This window comes from Leucoraja erinacea, chromosome 1, assembly GCF_028641065.1.
Source record: "Leucoraja erinacea ecotype New England chromosome 1, Leri_hhj_1, whole genome shotgun sequence".
In the NCBI taxonomy this organism is placed as follows: Eukaryota; Metazoa; Chordata; class Chondrichthyes; order Rajiformes; family Rajidae; genus Leucoraja; species Leucoraja erinaceus.
Window position 1 is genome coordinate 140,572,374 of NC_073377.1, and position 17,868 is coordinate 140,590,241.

The window sequence follows — 17,868 nt, forward strand, 5'->3', positions numbered from 1 at the left end:
TCATGGAGTCACAATATTGCAACGTAACTTCCCACCGCTTATCATGGTATCAGCAAATGTGGAATACATACGCTCTTTCGTCATTACTATAAATAATTGCGGATCAAGGAGTAATCCCTGGGGTACTTCAGTGGTTACAGTCTTTCAGTCTGAAAAAGCCCCATGTATTAAACTCCCGTTTCTATGTGATAACCTGTTAGCAATCCATGCTAACACGTGATTTGGTAGGTATAGTTAATAGAAAATGGTAATACAATACAATGTGTATATATACAGAATATACAATATAGGAAAACAATAATATACCTGCTGAATTGGTATTGAATTATGTTTCTTTCAGTTTCACATGGTGTATTTGCCACCATCGATGTAAACTCCTTCAGATTGAGACCAAGTACATGTTGAGTGATATTTTATAGAACTTCCCAGCCTTCAGCAGGATTGCAAGCTTTCAGTCGCCAGTCAGTATAATTCTCCATCTCCATTTAACTCTAACTTCACTGGAGTGTTGTGGTGCCTAACGGCAGCGGCTTGACTACAGTCTGGCTGTCTTTTTTAAATTTTTGTCCCGATTAAATGCATGTTTTTGATTCTAGTTTATATTATTTTTTGGCTGTGTATATGTGGGGGGTGGGGGAACCATTTAATCTGTTCCGTGTACGGGGACCTGACTTTTTCCCTGTCGGGTCTCCGGTGTCGTTGGGCCTAACATCATTGAGCCGGCGGCAGCCTCCAACCGGAACCAACGTGAGGGCTCCCATCGTAGAGCCTGCGGACTCGCCATCGCGGAGCTGGCCAACTTCGGAACGGGGAGAGCTGTGGTGGCGCGCGGCTGCGACCCGTCTTCGGAACTTCAGAGGCTCCAGCCACAGGCCCAGTGGACAGGAACATCGGGAGCTCACAGGACCCTGGTGGGAGACCGCTTTTTAGAGCTCCTGCAACGGCAACTTCTCTCACCAGAATCGCGGGGTTTAAATTACTCAGAACAGTGCCTAACATCGCCCGGCGCAGCTTAAACAGCCGTGGGACTTACCATCACCTGGGTTTTAACAACGTGAGCCCCAGTCGTCTCGACGTTGCAGTTGGACTGCTGGACCGCAGGAGAAGAACAAAGGGAAGAGATAAGACTTTGCCTTCCATCACAGTGAGGAGGTGTTGGAGATTCACTGTGATGGATGTTTGTGAAAATTGTTTTAAGTGTCTGTCTTGGTTTTTTTGTAATGTCAAGACTGTATGAATGAAATTTTGTTCAAACCTTGTCTGTTTGAATGACAATAAAAGGCATTCTATTCTATTCTATTCTGTTCTATTCCATGGCCTTTAATATAGCTCAATAGTTGAGCAATAGGATCTCAGACAATATACTCAGAGAAAATACAGACTGCTGAATTCTAAATTTGGTTCAACAATTTCAGATATGTATCATGGTTCAAATTTTTATTAATAACTGAAGCATTCCTTCTATATTCCTTTGTTGTTTTTATTCAGCATTTAGAACATTTCCCGAATTTTGTTATATTTATTTATATTTTACCATTTATTCCCTTCTACTGTCCACCTGTCTGGAAATCTCCCATATGTTCTCTCCTCCCCTCACCCTTTTCTCCTCATCCAGAAACCAGTTTATCTCTAATAACTCTATTTACTGTTGTTTAACAGTCATTGACATGAAAAATTGCCAGTTTTCTCTCTCCCCAGGTGTTGAATGGCCTGTTGAATATAATTTCAAGTAATTTCTACATTTTGATTCAGATTTTTAGTATGTGCACTAATTTGATTTTGCACCTGGTTCATAGAAATTGCATTGTTAAAATTCCCCCTGGACTTGAATCAAAGTGCAGTGAAAAGAGATTCTGATTAGTCATGATCTCAATGAGCAGCTTGGTATAATTATTTTTCCTAGTTTTTGTTTCGTGCTTAACACTTTAATGCTATCAGCTGTTATGTACTATTAGAAATTGGCCTGATACAATTAAAACAAAATATGTGCATCCTTTATCTATCTGAACAATTTGAGCATTCAGAAGCCAGCTCAAGCATCGAAATAATAGCCTTCAAGATCTGCTGTATTACAGACCCCTTATTATTCCTTAAGCACCTTACACCAATGTAATCTCTGGGTTTTAAGAGCACACACACAGGATAAGATTGAATGATGTTGTCAGTTACACTATTAGTCTTTCAACCATTTCATCAAATTTTCAAATTGATATTCAAGATTCAAGAGATTCAAGATTCAAGATTCAATTTAATTGTCATTTGGACCCCTTGAGGTCCAAACGAAATGCCGTTTCTGCAGCCATACATTACAAACAAATAGACCCAAGACACAACATAATTTACATAAACATCCATCACATCGCTATGATGGAAGGCCAAAAAATTTTTATCTCTCCACTGCACTCTCCGCCCCCCCCCCCCCCCCCCCCCGATGTCAGAGTCAAAGTCAAAGCCCCCGGCTGGCGATGGCGATGGCGATTCCCGGCTGGCGATGGCGATTCAAAATTCAAGAGAGTTTATTGTCATATGTCCCAGATAGGACAATGAAATTCTTGCTTTGCTTCAACACAACAGAATATAGTAGGCATAAATAAATACAGAACAGAACAGATCAGTGTGACCATATACCAATGAATATATATATATATACACACATAAATAAACAGATAAAGTGCAATGGGCTATTAATAATCAGAGTTTTGTTTGAGTCGAGTTTAACAGCCTGATGGCTGTGGGGAAGTAGCTATTCCTGAACCTGGATGTTGCAGATTTCAGGCTCCTGTACCTCTACCTGAAGGCAGCAGGAACATGAGTGAGTGAGCAGCGACCGCAATAGACCCCCTCGATGGTAGGGAGGTCAGAGCCGATGATGGACTGGGCAGTGGTGACAACATTTTGCAGTCTTTTCCACTCCTGGGCGCTCAAGTTGCCGAACCAAGCCACGATGCAACCGGTCAGCATGCTCCCTACTGTGCACCTGTAGAAGTTCGAGAGAGTCTTCCTTGACATATTCATGATATCTCATATATTAATAACAAGATTTACACACATGTATTGCAATTATAGAGTCATAGATCGATACGGCATGGAAACAGGCCCTTTGGCCCAACTTGCCCTCACTGGAGATTTATATGAAAATAATTTGGTAATTATTTGAAAATCAAAAAACAAAGCACTGTCGACAGTGGATTGTACCAGTCTGAAATAAAACAGAAAATCCTGGAAACACTCAGCAGGATCCGTGCGGAGAGAAACAGAGTTAATCTTTTTGCCAGTAATCTCCTACTGGTAACTGGGATATTTTAGTATGTTTGAAAAGAAAAGAAACAGTGCTTTGGTGAAGGCACTACAGTCATTTCATATAAATGACTATTCATTTATGCTACTCTTATACTGAACAGGCATTTTTTTTTTCAAACTAGATAGGAATAAGGAAATGATTATATAGATATAATGACAATTATGGTCAATTTTGCAACAGTGTCAGTTTAGCTTGTGATATGTAGCATTTGTGTTTGAAAAATGTTCTGTGTAAAATGCATCTTATTATTGTTGAAATATCTTTCAGCTTTGTGAGTGATTGAGGACATGTGGCCATTTATTACAGAACAGGGAAACATCAAGTCTTTTTTTGATTTGTTCAAGACCACTCAAGCACAGGGGCGGCACAGTGGAACAGCAGTGGAGCTACTTTCTTACAGTGCCAGAGTCCCATGTTCGATCCTGACTACGGGTGCTGTCGGTATGAAGTTTGTATGTTCTCCCTGTGACTGCTTGGGTTTTCTCCGGGTGCTCCAGTTTTGTCCTACATTACGACGAAGTGCAGGTTTGTAAGTTACTTAGCTTCGGTAAATTGTTCCCAGTGTGTAAGATAGAACTGGTATACAGGTGAACGTTGGTTGGCGCAGTTGGTGGGCTGAAAGGCCTCTTTCCAACTGTATCTCTAAACTAAACTAAATCTAAAATGAAAATACCCTGATGTAAGCCCCATGAATATTAAAGAAACAATCAAGGAAGACCAATTGTCTTCAAATTCCAAAGTTGAGGAACATGGCTCATCATGTTTGATGAGATTAAAAGAGAAATTGGCCTATTTGTGGATTGGTAATAACTTGACATTCACCTTGTGTTTCAAAAGAATGTAGATTATAAATGCAACTGAAGACTGAAGAAATTGAAGGAACAAAACAGCCTCACACTATTTACTTTGTCCAGACCTGTCATCATTTTGTACACTCCTGTTAAGTCTCCCCTCAGCTTTTTCTTCTCCAAAGAAAATAGTCACAGCTTCTCAAATCTACCCTTGTAATTGAAGTCCATCATACCAAGAATTATTGTTTGCAAATCCTTTCTCATCTATCTCAATCACAGCCTCCCCTATAATGTGACAACCAGCAGACTCCATTTGACAGAAAACCAAAGTGTATTATATGCGTTCAGCGTGATTTTGTTCTCTGCATCTTCGAGGTTCCAAATGTTGTTTTTCAAAGAGAAACAAGAATAATAGAGTATTTCCAGTACATTTGTAAAACGGTATTCTGAGCCTAAAAAGCAAGGAGTGAAGAAAGCACCACTGCGCCCGTTCCTTTCACAGAAAGGTGCAGTTCTGCAGCCTATGGAGATAATTGCCAGTTTACAGCATATAATCCAGATCAGCGTGTTCCTGACTACTGTGCAACCAATCTTCCATTCTACTTCTGCACTCACCACTATCTTGCTGAAATGAGGGACAAATTTTGTGATAATGCAAGCCTCAAGTACCTCCTCAGGCATCTTGATCCATGCACGCACCACTCTTTGTGTGAAAAAGTTACCCCTCATACCCCCAATAAATCTTTCCCCCTAACCTTAAACCTATGACCTCTGGTTCTCGATTCCCCTACTCTGGGAAAGGGACTCCATGTGCCTACCCGATTTATTCCTCTCATGATTTGGTACACCTCTATAAAATCACCCCTCATCCTCCTGCACTCCAAGGAATAGAGTCTTAGCCTTCTCAACCTTTCCCTATAGCTCAGGCCCTCGAGTCCTTGTAAATCTTCTCTGCACACTTTCCAGCTTGACAACATCTTTCCTCTAACATGGATCCCAAAACTGACACATATTTATGTTATAATAATATTAAGTTATGTTATAATTTGTTCTATGTTTTTTATTTGTAGCAAACTGAGCTGTTAAGTTTTTCCAGCATTTTCTGTTTTTATTTCAGATCTGCACCAGCCTGACTATTTCCGCTTTACTCCATGTTACTCTCTCCCTGGATGTTGCCAATCCTGCTGGACTTTCCCAGGATTTCCCTTTAGATATACTGCAACTTGTGGATTTCTAAGATTCAATGGGCTGAATGATCTCCCAGGTCCATTGAAAATATGAAAAAAAAATCTGCCATTGTTGTCAGTGTTGTCACCTTGTCTAAACTAGTTATCTAAAACCAGAGATCCACCTTTAAATACAACTTAACTCTGCTACATAACAAATTGGTTCTACTCTTAACAACCCCATGGCTTAGGCTTACTTCACTGCTGCAAACACCTTCCATATATCTCTCTTCTTCTACCTTAAATATATTAAAAACATTCTTAAATCGATAAAAGGAGAAGACTGAGCAATCCCTCCCCCTGGAATGTCAGAGTGAGGCCTAGTGTAAATTGAAGGAACAGCACCTCATATTTCACTTGGGCAGCTTACACCCCAGTGGTATGAACATTGACTTCTCTAACTTCAAGTAACCCTTAATTTCCCTCTCTCTCCATCCCTCCTCCTTCCCAGTTCTCCAACCAGTCTGACTGTCCCCGATTACATTTTATCCTTGTTTGCTTTGTTGTCACCATCTCCTAGCTAACAAAGATCTATTCTACATTTTCCTTGAGCCGCATCTCTTTTGATGTCTCGTTTTCACACCTTCCCCTTCCTTATCTCTGTGACTTCCTCGCCCCTGACTCTCAGTCTGAAGAAGGATCTCAACCCGAAACGGCACCCATTCTTTCTATCCAGAGATGCTGCCTGTCCTGCTGAGTTACTCCACAATTGTGTGTCTATCTTTGGGGTAAACCAGCATCTGCAGTTCCTGCTGACACAATTCCTCCCAGGGAGTTTGTTTCATCATTCAATGGGGCCTTCACTAATCTTCACCTTGATTCCCTTCATATGTGGAACTCCGTGAATCTCTGGCTTTGGTACAATTAATGAATGACCCACATTGCCCTTGGAGCTAGAGAATTCCAAAGGTTAACTACCACCTGAGTGAAAATGTCTCTCCTTGCCCAATCCTCAGTGGTCTATCAATGCTGTGAGATGATAGCCATTATTTCTAGACTCACTAAGAAAGGGAAACGTCCTCTCCACACTTAAGCTGTTGCCCCATTTAAGAATGTTTATGGATTAACGATATAGCATGGAAACAAGACCCTTCGGCCCACCATCAATCACCTGTTCACGCTAGGTGTATCTTAACCCACTTTCGCATCTACTCCCTACATATAAGAGGCAATTGACAAGAGGCCAATTAACCAACAAACCACCACTTTAGGATGTGGGAGAAAACCGGGACACAGAGAGCAAACTCGCGTGGTCACAAGAAAAATGTGTAAATTCCACGCAGACAGCACCCGAGGTCAGGATTGAACCCTGGCCTCTAGCGCTGTGAGGCAGCAGCTCTATCAGCTGCGCTATAGATATTGTGTACCTCACTGGGGTTACCTGTAGGAAGAAACTGCAGATACTGGTTTAAACCAAAGATAGACAAAATAAAGCTGGAGTAACTCAGCGGGTCAGGCAGCATCTCCAGAGAGAAGGAATAGTTGACATTTTGGCTCTGAAGAAGGATCTCGATCCGAAACATCACCTATCCCTTTTTCCAGAAATGCTGTCCGACCCGCTGAGTTACTCTATGGGGGTGGGAGATTGCAACCTTCACGTTTCAATGAATGCACCTGTTTCAACGAATGCAATCAACCTAGTGTGCACAATCAAATAAGATCAAATAGAACAAGTTGTCCTGCACCTTTAGGCTGTGCACGCCATAGGGGGGTTGCACGTAAGGTCACTGGGTCATAGGGCTTGACGCACGGAGGCACTCAATCCATCTGGAGGACATCCGTAACTTCCGGTATATGTTATTATTGCAAGAAACGGGTACTTTCCTACTTGTTAAAAACCGCCAAAACGTTAAATTTTTGTGCTGAAAAAAATTGTGGAAGTCGGGGCAAGTGTGAGAGACATGCACCCAACTTCAGAATTCCAAAAGTGAAGCGAAATGAAGGTAAAGAGAAGCGAGAGCTAAAGGGACAACAGCAGCTAAAGTGCTTGGCGAACATTGGCTGTGCAGATATCGGAATTGAAAATAATGGGGATTATCGCGTTTGCTCACTGCATTTCATCAACAGTAAGGCATTATTTGTGTTTTTTCTTCTTTGGTATCTAAAAAGTCTCAGAAGTGATAAATCTGGCTGTAAATTTTTCTTCAGATGCGTTTTCATTTTGTATGTAAAACCCCACTTGAGAACCAAGGGCTATTTAAAAAATTTACAGCCAGATTTATCACTTCGAAACTTTTTAGATGCCAAAGGAATCATGAAAAAACACAAATAATGCCTTAGTTGATGAAATGCAGTGAGCAAACGGTCAATGTTCGCTAAGCACTTGGCTGTTGTTGTCCTTTCAGCTCTCACTTCTATCTACCGTCATTTCTCCTCACTTTTGGAATTCTGAAGTAGGCTAAATGTCTCACACGCTTATCCCGATTTCCATAATTATTTACAGTGCAAAGATTTACAATTTCAGCGGGTTTTAACATGCCCGCTACGCTGGAAACAATGGTAATAAGTTTACATGCAGTTCATCGCGTGTACTCCACTTGGTGTAGCGTAGCAACAGTACGGGTCATGGGTTGTGACCCGACTACCGTGAAACCTCCCTATACGCAAGGAGAAGTGACCCAAGCATTTTGTGTCTATCACTCAGTGATGCTTGGGGTCACTTCTCCTTGCGTATAGGGAGGTTTCACGGCAGTCGGGTCACGACCCATGACCCGTACTGTTGCTACGAGTTTCTGTGTTCTTCCCGTGACCACGTCGACTCCATGACTTTAGAAGACGGAAAGGTCACGGGAAGAACACAGAAACTCCACATAGACAGCACCGAAGATGAGGACTGAATCTGCTTCAGTGGATGTGAGGCAGCAGTCCACATGGCTGCTGCCTCACACAGCAATTGAGGCCCAACGCTGCTTGCCTGCCCATGTTTAAGACAGAACTACAGACGCTAGTTTAAACCGAAGATAGACACAAAAAGCTGGAGTTACTCAGCGGGTCAGACAGCAGAGAAAAGGAAGAGGCGACGTTTCACGTCGAGAAGAAGTCTCGACCAGAAACGTCACCCGTGCCTTCTCTCCAGAGACGCTGCCTGTCCCGCTGAGTTAGATTGCCCAGTGACAGATTCCAGGAACCAGCCTCCTTGTGGAATAAATATATCCTTCTTCATGTAAGCGATCATGCCGAATCACCAGTCATATAATGTCAGATTCTGCATTATTAACACTTTATTGGAATAGTTATGAACTGATGTCGATTTAATAAAAATATTATTCTTACAAAGTATCATCTTAATAATGTCCACAGGTATTTGTAGTCACTGAGCACACACGGATGATCCACGAGGCGCTATTCCTCCCGTAAGAACCAGTTGCATTTAGTAATCGGCAGCTTCGAAGGCACGGTTTCAAATTTGCCTTTATCTTGAATAAGTGTAATTTGAAAGGGAGAGTGGTTTCCATACAGCATGCGCCGCAGGCACAGACCTCGATAGACTGACCAAGATCCAAACAGCTCTGTGCAAAGCAATGACTCTGGGTTAAATGTAGGTCAGCCCGTACAACTAAAAGCCTGGTAGCCAATATCCACAGACTAAATAATTCGATGTTGCAAAATAATCCGGATTTGCAAATTACAATTGTTAATCTGTGGGAAGTTTGTGAAACCCAACATATATATGTTTTTCTTTCCGGAATGATACAGTTCTCACGTGTTTAGGATACCCGGTTTTAGAAGATAGACACAAAATGCTGGAGTAACTCAGCGGGTCAGCACCATGCTTGGAGTGATGTTTCGGGTCGAGACCCTTCTTCAGACTTTCAAGGGAGAGGGAAACGAAAGGTGTTGACGGTGATGTGGAGAGAGAGAGAGATATTCAACAAATGAATTAAAGAAGGTACACAAAAAAGCTGGAGAAACTCAGCGGGTGCAGCAGCATCAATGTAGCGAAGGAAATAGGCAAACTGAAGAAGGGTTTCGGCCCGAAACGTTGCCTATTTCCTTCGCTCCATAGATGCTGCTGCACCCGCTGAGTTTCTCCAGCTTTTTTGTGTGCCTTCGATTTTCCAGCATCTGCAGTTCCTTCTTAAACACAAATGAATTAAAGATATGCAAAAAAAAAAGTAACGGTGATAAGGAAACAGGCCATTGTTAACTGTTTGCTGGGTGAGAACGAGAAGCTGGTGTGACTTGGGTGGGGGTGTTTAATTTCCCCACAGCTCTGACATTAGCCTGCTCATTAAAGAGCTCACAATTGAAATACGCAGTGGAGCACTGTGTTCTGGCGGTGTATGGATTCTGACCAACGCCTCGTCTAGCGGAACATTTCGGGATGGTTGCAGTGAAGCCGTTGCCTAGTGTTCACTCCTAATGCAACCCATTCGGGGTACAAGGCGTGATTTTACCTAAAGACAAGTCTGCGTCGCCTTCCATCTCGGAAGCAGTCTCTGTGGCCTGCTCGTTGGTGGCCAGGATCTGGGACATCCTGTCAAAGATCTGGTCGTCTTCCATGCAGCCCATCACATTGGGGATCATGGTGACATAGGCGGTGACTATCTCCCGGTGGAAGACCGTGTCTTGGTTGTAAGACACTAACTCGTTGCTGATGTTCACCGTCTCCACTTGGTTGCCGGAGCAAAAGTCTTGGCAGCCCAGCAGGCTGGAGAAAGCCTTGCGGAACTCGGCGTTGAAGGCGTAGACCACCGGGTTGAGGGTCGAGTTGGCCCAACCGAACCAGACGAAGATGTCAAAGGTGGTGTCGCTGACACACGGCAGTCTGGCCGCGGCGGCAGGGGAGTTGCGGTCACAGAAAGGGACCATGCAGTTCAGCACGAAGAAGGGGAGCCAGCAGCAGACGAAAACGCCCATGATGATGGACAGGGTCTTGAGCACCTTGGTCTCTTTCTTGAAGGAGCGCTCCAGCGCGCTGTGGTGGTGCATCTGCTGCTGTTGCTGCCGCGGCTCCAACCTCCTCCGGCGGCAACTCTGTGCGTGCTCGGCTGCTCTCTCCAGCGAGGCGATGCGCCGGATCTGGATCTGAGCGATCCTGTAGATCCGCGTGTAGGTCACCAGCATGATAGCCACGGGGATGTAGAAGCTGACCAGCGAGGAGGAGATGGCGTAGGTCCTGTTCAAGCTGGAGTCGCAGCTCTCGGGCGGGTGGGCAAAGGCAGCCGAGGAGTTGTTGCTGTGCCCTGCACCGGCCGGCTCTCGGATGCTGTGCCAACTCAGTTGCACCGGGATGAAGGAGATGAGCAGCGAGAACGCCCAGGCGACGGCGATCATCACCAGCGCCGCACGGTGGGTCATCTTGCGCTGATAGCGGAAGGGGCTGGAGATCGCCCAGTACCTGTCCACGCTGATCACACACAGGTTGAGGATGGACGCGGTGGAGCACATGATGTCCGAGGCCACCCACACGCTGCAGAAGCGGCGCCCGAAGGGCCAGTAAGCCGCCACCTCGGCCACTGCCTTCCAAGGCATCACCAGCACGGCCACCAGCAAGTCGGAGAGAGCCAGCGACACGATGAACACGTTAGTGACCTTGGACCGCAGGTGGCGGAAGTGGACCACGGCCACACACACCAGCGCGTTGCCCAGCAGGGTAAAGAGGATGAGCACAGAGAGCAGGAGTCCGGTGAGGATGCGAGTCGCCAGCTCACTCTTAACGCCCGGCGCTCCATCCATTCCACCCAGGGCAGCCGGCGGGGTGACTATCAGACCCGGGCACCCATGCTTGGCCGAACCCCCAGCGCACCTCCCCGAAGCTCAGCCTTTCACATGGAGCCCGGGGGTTAGACTGCAGGTATCCCAGCCCCGGCGCGGCTCACCGCGGCTCACTTTGTGAGCTGGAGTGCCAAACGGTCAAGAAAGTCGTAGCCCCCTCAGTTCAGCCGGCGGATGGTTTTAATCCCAAATTCAGGACGCGGTAAATCTGCCGGCGCGCAAACACAGAGGCTCGCAATACTTGTGCAGCTCACCGGCGCCCCTCGTCTTCATGCCGCTGAGCTGAACGCAACACTGGAGGTACCCCATTCCCTCACCTACCGGGAGGTGTTGTCCCTGCAACGTGTGGAGAAGGGAAGAAGGCAGGAGAGATCCACCCCACCGCCCCCCCCCCCCCCCCCCTCCTCCCCTCCCCTCCCTCCCTCCCCCCCCTCCCCTCCCTCCTCAACTCACTCCAAATTGGCAAAGAAAAAAAAACAAAATGACTTGAAGTGTTTCTATAAATAGACCGGCTCACAAATTAAAAAAATCCTTGCAGAGATAAAATCCAAAATCGCGGCAGGAAAATATTCACCGTTTAAATCAGATAATTGGAATTTTCTTTCTGAAAGTTCCCGAACCCTTTGATCTACGGTGGAGGGAAAGTGTCGGTGATCCCAACTGCAGATTATCCTCGCAGATACGTCGCTTTCTGGACAAGCGGGGGGAGGGGGCAGGTTTAGTGTTCACAGTAGAATTCAGCCACATCTGTACGAATCAAAAGCGCACACACAGCGAGGGCCGGTCTCATTCATGGCTGGTGCGCTCCTGGACACAGGTTGCTTGTATTAAGAGAGGTCCCTGCAGCCGTCTGCTCGTCGACCAGAGAGCGCCGCGGGGGAGCCTTCGCGTTGAGAACCGACCCGCGACATTCCCAATCCAATTGTCACATGCCCTGAATATATCATGCGGGGAACGCTATATGTGACTCGGCAATGCAGAGGGAGGTGATAAGGTGCAGCGAGATGTAGGCGATGTACACAAAAGTTCCAGATTACTAATGCAAATCCGAATCCACGATTTGCATTAGTTTGCCGCCTGTTTGCTGTTAGCGCAAAACATCAGTGCCGAATGTAATCAGAAAGATACATTAGTTTAGTTTAGATCAGATCAGTTCAGAGATACAGCGCGGAAACAGGCCCTTCGACCCACCGAGTCCGTACCGTACCGACCCCGCACATTAACGCACATTATCGCCATCCTTCACACACTAGGAACAATTACATTAACAATTGGAGTGTGGGAGGAAACTGAATATCTCGGAGAAAATCACGCAGGTCACGGGGAGAACGTACAAATTCCGTACAGACAGCACCCGTAGTCGGGATCGAACTCGTGTCCCTGGTGCGACAAGCGATGTAAGGCAAGTGATGCAAGGCAGCAACTCTACCGCTGCGCCACCGTGGGCACCCAGATTTGCGCCGTTCTCTAATTGCACATTTGGTCCTGGGCACTTTGAGCTAAGATTCTATTAATGCCAATAAGATGCGTAAAATCGCTCTCTGCCTAATTATTATTTCAATTTGTTCTTTGGGGGGGGGGGTAGGTAGGCGTCGTATTTCGCGGCATTCCCATTCACCCCTCAATCGCATCCGAAAATACAGAGAGGGAACTGCTGTTCACTGCTTCAGTCGTCATGTCAGAGTAGCGCTCCCCGGTTGGTCTCCAACGCATTGGTAGCCACAAGGAACCCGTTCGTGAACAGGTTCCCTATTAGAGTCATGCTAGTCATAGAGTGATACTGGGTGGGGACACGCCCTTCGTCCCAACTTGCCCTCACCGGCCAACAATGTCCCAGCTACACTAGTCCCACCCGTCTGCGTTTGGCCCATATCCCTCCAAACCTGTCCTCTCCATGTACCAGTCTAATTGTTGCTTAAACATTGGGATAGTCCCAGCCTCAGCTAGTTCCATACACCCATTACCCTTTGTGGGAAAAAAAGTTACCCCTTGGATTTCTATTCAATCTTTTCCCCTTCACCTTGAACCTATGTCCTCTGGAAAAGATCACCAAACATGAATGTTATTGAAGAAATCACAATTTTTACTATAGATTATATTTTCTATTGTGCATGATTCTAGAAAAAGGAATTGAAGCTTAAAAATCAATTACTCAATGTTTTTTTTCTCCCTTGAGGTTTGTGAGTCTTTGGAACTTGGCTTCCACTGTCCTTTGAACTATTTTTAAATATATATTTAAGGTAGAAAGAGAGATATAGGGACGATGTTTGCAGCAGTGGAGTAAGCCTAGGCCAGGGATCCTTAAGAGGAGAAGCAATTTGTTATGTAGCAGAGTTAAGTTATATTTAAAGGTGGATCTCTGGTCTTAGATAACTAGTTTAGACAAGGTGACAACACACTGACAATGAAGGCAGATTTTGTTTTCATATTTTCAATGGACATGGGAGGTCATTCAGTCCATTGAATCTTAGAAATCCACAAGTTGCAGTATATCTAAAGAAAAATCCTGGGAAAGTCCACCAGGACTGGCAGCATCCAGGGAGAGAGTAACATGGAGTTAAGCGGAAATAGTCAGTCTGGTGCAGATCTGAAACAAAAACAGAAAATGCTGGAAATACTTAACAGCTCAGTTTGTTGCTGTGGCATGATAAACAGTGTTGAATATCAGTGACACTTGAAACTGTCATAAAGTCAGAGATTCACAATTGATTTTTTTTTTAATTCCATTTCCACAATGCTCCCTCTGTTTAATCCTTCATCCTGATTGAGAATCTCCATTAACAAGCCTTCACCCTCTCTCAATCTGCATCATCCTCTTTCTCTTGGTTTCTGCCCTATCATAGACAACCAGTTCTTACTCTCCATCCCTCAATTTTTCTGAAAAGAAAATGTTCAATTTTTTTCCTTTGTTGATAATGGGTCATCAATCTGAAACGCTCTCCAGCCTGGCCTGCTGAATATTTCCAGCAATATAATTACGTTTTATTTAAATTTACAGCAATTGGAATTATTTTTGCTTTTCAACTACTTTCCTGAAGAAGGCTCCACCAGAATGTAATTTGCCCATTCCTCTCCACAAATGCTGTCTAGCCTGCTGAGTTCTTCAAATTTTGTTTTTTTAACCAGTTTTCTTCAATTACTTTTCTTGCAGGAATGTCCACCACAGGTGAGAAGCTCCTCAATAGTTTGTTTTCCCCTTTTACTTAATCGCCGACCAAAAGATTCGGAAAAGCTAGGTCCTCTCAGAGCGCACAGGAATTTGTAAGATCCTTTGTGAAAACAATGCACTTGCTCATAAGTTCTAGGAGCAGTTAGACCATTCGGCCCATCAAGTCTACTCCGACATTCAATCATCGCTGATCTATCAACCCCATTCTCCTACCTTCTCCCCATAACCCCGGACACCCGTACTAATCAACAATCTAACAGTCTCCGCAATAAAAATATTAATCGACTTGGTCTCCAAATCAAAGAATTCCACATATTCACCACCCTTTGACAAAATAAATTCCTTCTCATCTCCCTTCTAAAGGTAACTCCTTCAATTCTAAGACTACGTCCAAGATACTCCCATTAGTGGAACATCCTCTCCACATCCACTATCCTATTCCTGAAGAGTTTGTAACTTAAACTCCGAGTGCTGCCCGTGTGGAGTTTGCCCGTTCTCCTTGTGACCGTGTGGTATCCCTTGGGGTCCTATGGTTTCTCTTCACATCCCAAAGATGTGCAGGGTGGGAGTCAGTCGACTGCGGTAATTTTTGTTCTAGATTGTAGGTGAGCGGTAGAACCTGAGAGAGTTGACGGGGACGGGGACGTGGATAGGAGAGGAGTGGGATGAATGTATAACCATTGCAGATGTGTGGGAAATTGTGGGCACGTTTCTGTGCTGTCTTGCTGTGACCACTTCTTTAACTCATTTGTGCAGAGTTATATATAGTTGTTATTTGTGTAGGAAGAAACTGCAGATGCTGGTTTAAATCGGGGGTAGACACAAAGTGCTGGGGTAACTCAGCGGGACAGGCAGCATCGGGTGACATTTTGGGTCGAGACTCTGAGTTTCCAGCTGTTTGCCCTAAGTAGTAGGAGTATTCTCATGCTGGAATGTGTGAATCCTGCAGAGAGACTCAAAACACCTATTGACTTAACATCAGCATTGACTATGAGCGCAACCTCTGTATCCAAGATTGCGAATGCAATCCTCGTTCTTTTTTTAAAAAGAGGTACGTGAACAGTTTTCCGTGGACCTAGGTATTCCCTACCCGTCGGTCTACAGCATCCCGCACATTTGGACTCTTTTCGTCCATTTCTCAACCAAAGTTTAATTTGTAATCTAAACTCGCTAATGTTCACCATCCATTTATGCTTTTCTCCCATCTAAATCTATAGTCCATTTCCCATTGCCCTGCCAAACTTGTTTTAACTCTTCTCAGTAGTAACAGCAAACTTATCTTGAAGCGTATTGGCCCCAACCGCAGGATTTGCAGCTCAATTGGCATGTACAGATTCTACAGAATCAGTCACCACATGGAATTAACAAGGAATGTTAATTCCTCACTCCTGTATCATGTCTCCAGCCATTCAGCCAGCCACTCGGCATTACCCCACATGTCTGCACTCATGGAACTCAATCATCCAAATATCACTTCTATTGAAGTTCTTCTTCTTTAACTCCAACTCCTTAAAACTTGCCCTTCCCGTGGTGACCGTACCAACATGGTCCACAACATCTGGCTGTTCACCCTCCCATTTCAGAATGTTCTGCAGTAACTCTATCATATCCTTGACACGTGCTTCAGGGAATCAACACACCATCCTATAATCACATTAGAAACACTCGTCTGCTCTTCAACTATATAATCCCCTGTAACTAACCTGCTTTTCTTCTTTCCTCCATGCACAGTATACCCATGATGTGGCTCCATCTGCAATTTCCTAGGGATCCTTCATGCGTCAGTATTCACAGTCAAACTGTACGACCCATTTGCTCTTCTCTCTGGTTGGTACATTTCCTCTATTGGAGCTGGAGTAAGTGCAGGAATAGTAGCCTTCCTCCTTTTCATACTCACATATTCTGTTGTGCTGCAGCAAGTAAGAATTTAATTGTCCCATCTGGGACATAGGACAATAAAACACTTTTTGACTTTTTTCCCCATTGCAATCAAAGCCTCTAAAAATCACTAGTTGGATATTCTGCAAGTACTCTACCGGACAAGAATCCAGAGTGGTCTGCATTAGTGAAATAGCTTATTTATACACCAAATTAGCCCCGACAACAGTAACCAATTTAGCAAGGCACTGAACTAACTGTGCAACCACCACTAAGTGCCTGTTCATTTAACAGACCAGACTCAAACTGTGAAAGAAACTACAGGTTTTGAAGGTAGCATTCAACAACATTAATTCCGTGAGGTCTACAAATAAAACACCATAGAATGCACCAATCCATCAAAACCCCATGTATTAAACTGTGGAAGCACTCAATGAAACTAAATTATAAATAGCAAACTCTTAAAAGCTCAGTTATATCTCATTCAGAAAGGCTTGAAGTTTTAAGGGGCATTCCACTGAGAATGGAGCAAAAAAGATTAAAGTTCTTTTTAAATCATTGATTTCAACAAGACTTCCAGCAGTGAAGCTTTCATTAGTGCCTCCAGAGGAGCAGTTGGATATCATCGGCAGCAGTTTCTACATTTGACTTCATATGCAATGACAGCAATTACTGTCATTGTACAAAACTCTCAATGAACTAACAGTTTAGCTGTCAATGCAGACTTGTCAGTGTGCCATACACCACAAGAATTCTCTTCACTATGAACTCGCCAAATTTGTAGAATTTGTAGCTAGTAGAGTTGCTGCCTCACAGCACCAGACGCAAGTTAGATCATGACCTCAGCTACTGCGTGGAGAATTTGCACATTCTCCCTGTGACCAAGTGGGTTTCCTCAGGGTGCACCACTTTCCTCCCACATCCCAAAGTTGTGTGGGATAGTAGTTGGTTGACCACTAGGTTGCCCCCAACATTTCGGGAGCAGATGAGAAAGCGGGATAGCAGCACTAGTACAAATGGATGAATGATGGTCGGCGTGGACTGGGTTCCCGTTTCCATGCTGTATCTCTAAACTAAACAAAAATGCATTTGCAGTACTTTGCCAGGTCCTCTCCATTAACAGCAGAGACATCTCCAAACTAAACTAAAAACTAAACATCACTCCACCACTTTGGATAATGCTGGTTGGGAATTGCATTACTTCAAGTTCTACTCCAAATCCCATACCATCCTGACTTGAATGTACACCATATTTTTTTGTGTAGGAAGGGACTGCTGATGCTCATTTACACCAAAGATAGACACTCGTTAGACCACATTTGGACTATGCAGTTGCAGCATGGGATCCATACACATTCACCCTACCATAGTTACTCCACTAGACGCAACTAAATTTAAGGTTGCTCTTCTTCTCCAAGAATCCTTTTTTGCTTAAGTCCACCCTCTGCCACCTCTAGTTTAAGTTAAATTTGGGATATTTTGGAGGACCAAGAACCAAATTGTTAATCAATTAATGCAAGATTTCTACAATACAACTAAACAGTTACCACAGATTTCTGGAACTACTGTTTCTGCCAATGTTTCTGTAATGTGCAACTTTCCCCATTTACGATGCGATTTCTGCACAAGCCTGAAGAAGGGTCTCTTCCCGAAATGTCACTCAATCCTTTTATCCAGAGATGCTGCCTGTCCCGCTGAGTTACTCCAACATTTTATGTTTACCAATTTTTTTTCTCATCATTAAGCCTAAAATCTAGAATTTCCCAGCAAAAGCCTTGTTGTGTA

General features: G+C 44.4%; 1 protein-coding gene across 1 annotated transcript; it reads right to left on the minus strand.

The window, feature by feature from the left end:
• Window positions 1-9,300: 9,300 nt before the first annotated feature.
• Window positions 9,301-11,366, minus strand: drd5a (dopamine receptor D5a). The gene has a single exon (XM_055644645.1). It carries the CDS (start codon window positions 10,995-10,997, stop codon window positions 9,678-9,680), a length of 1,320 nt encoding a protein of 439 aa, XP_055500620.1. The 5' UTR covers window positions 10,998-11,366; the 3' UTR covers window positions 9,301-9,677.
• Between the last annotated feature and the right edge of the window lie 6,502 nt (window positions 11,367-17,868).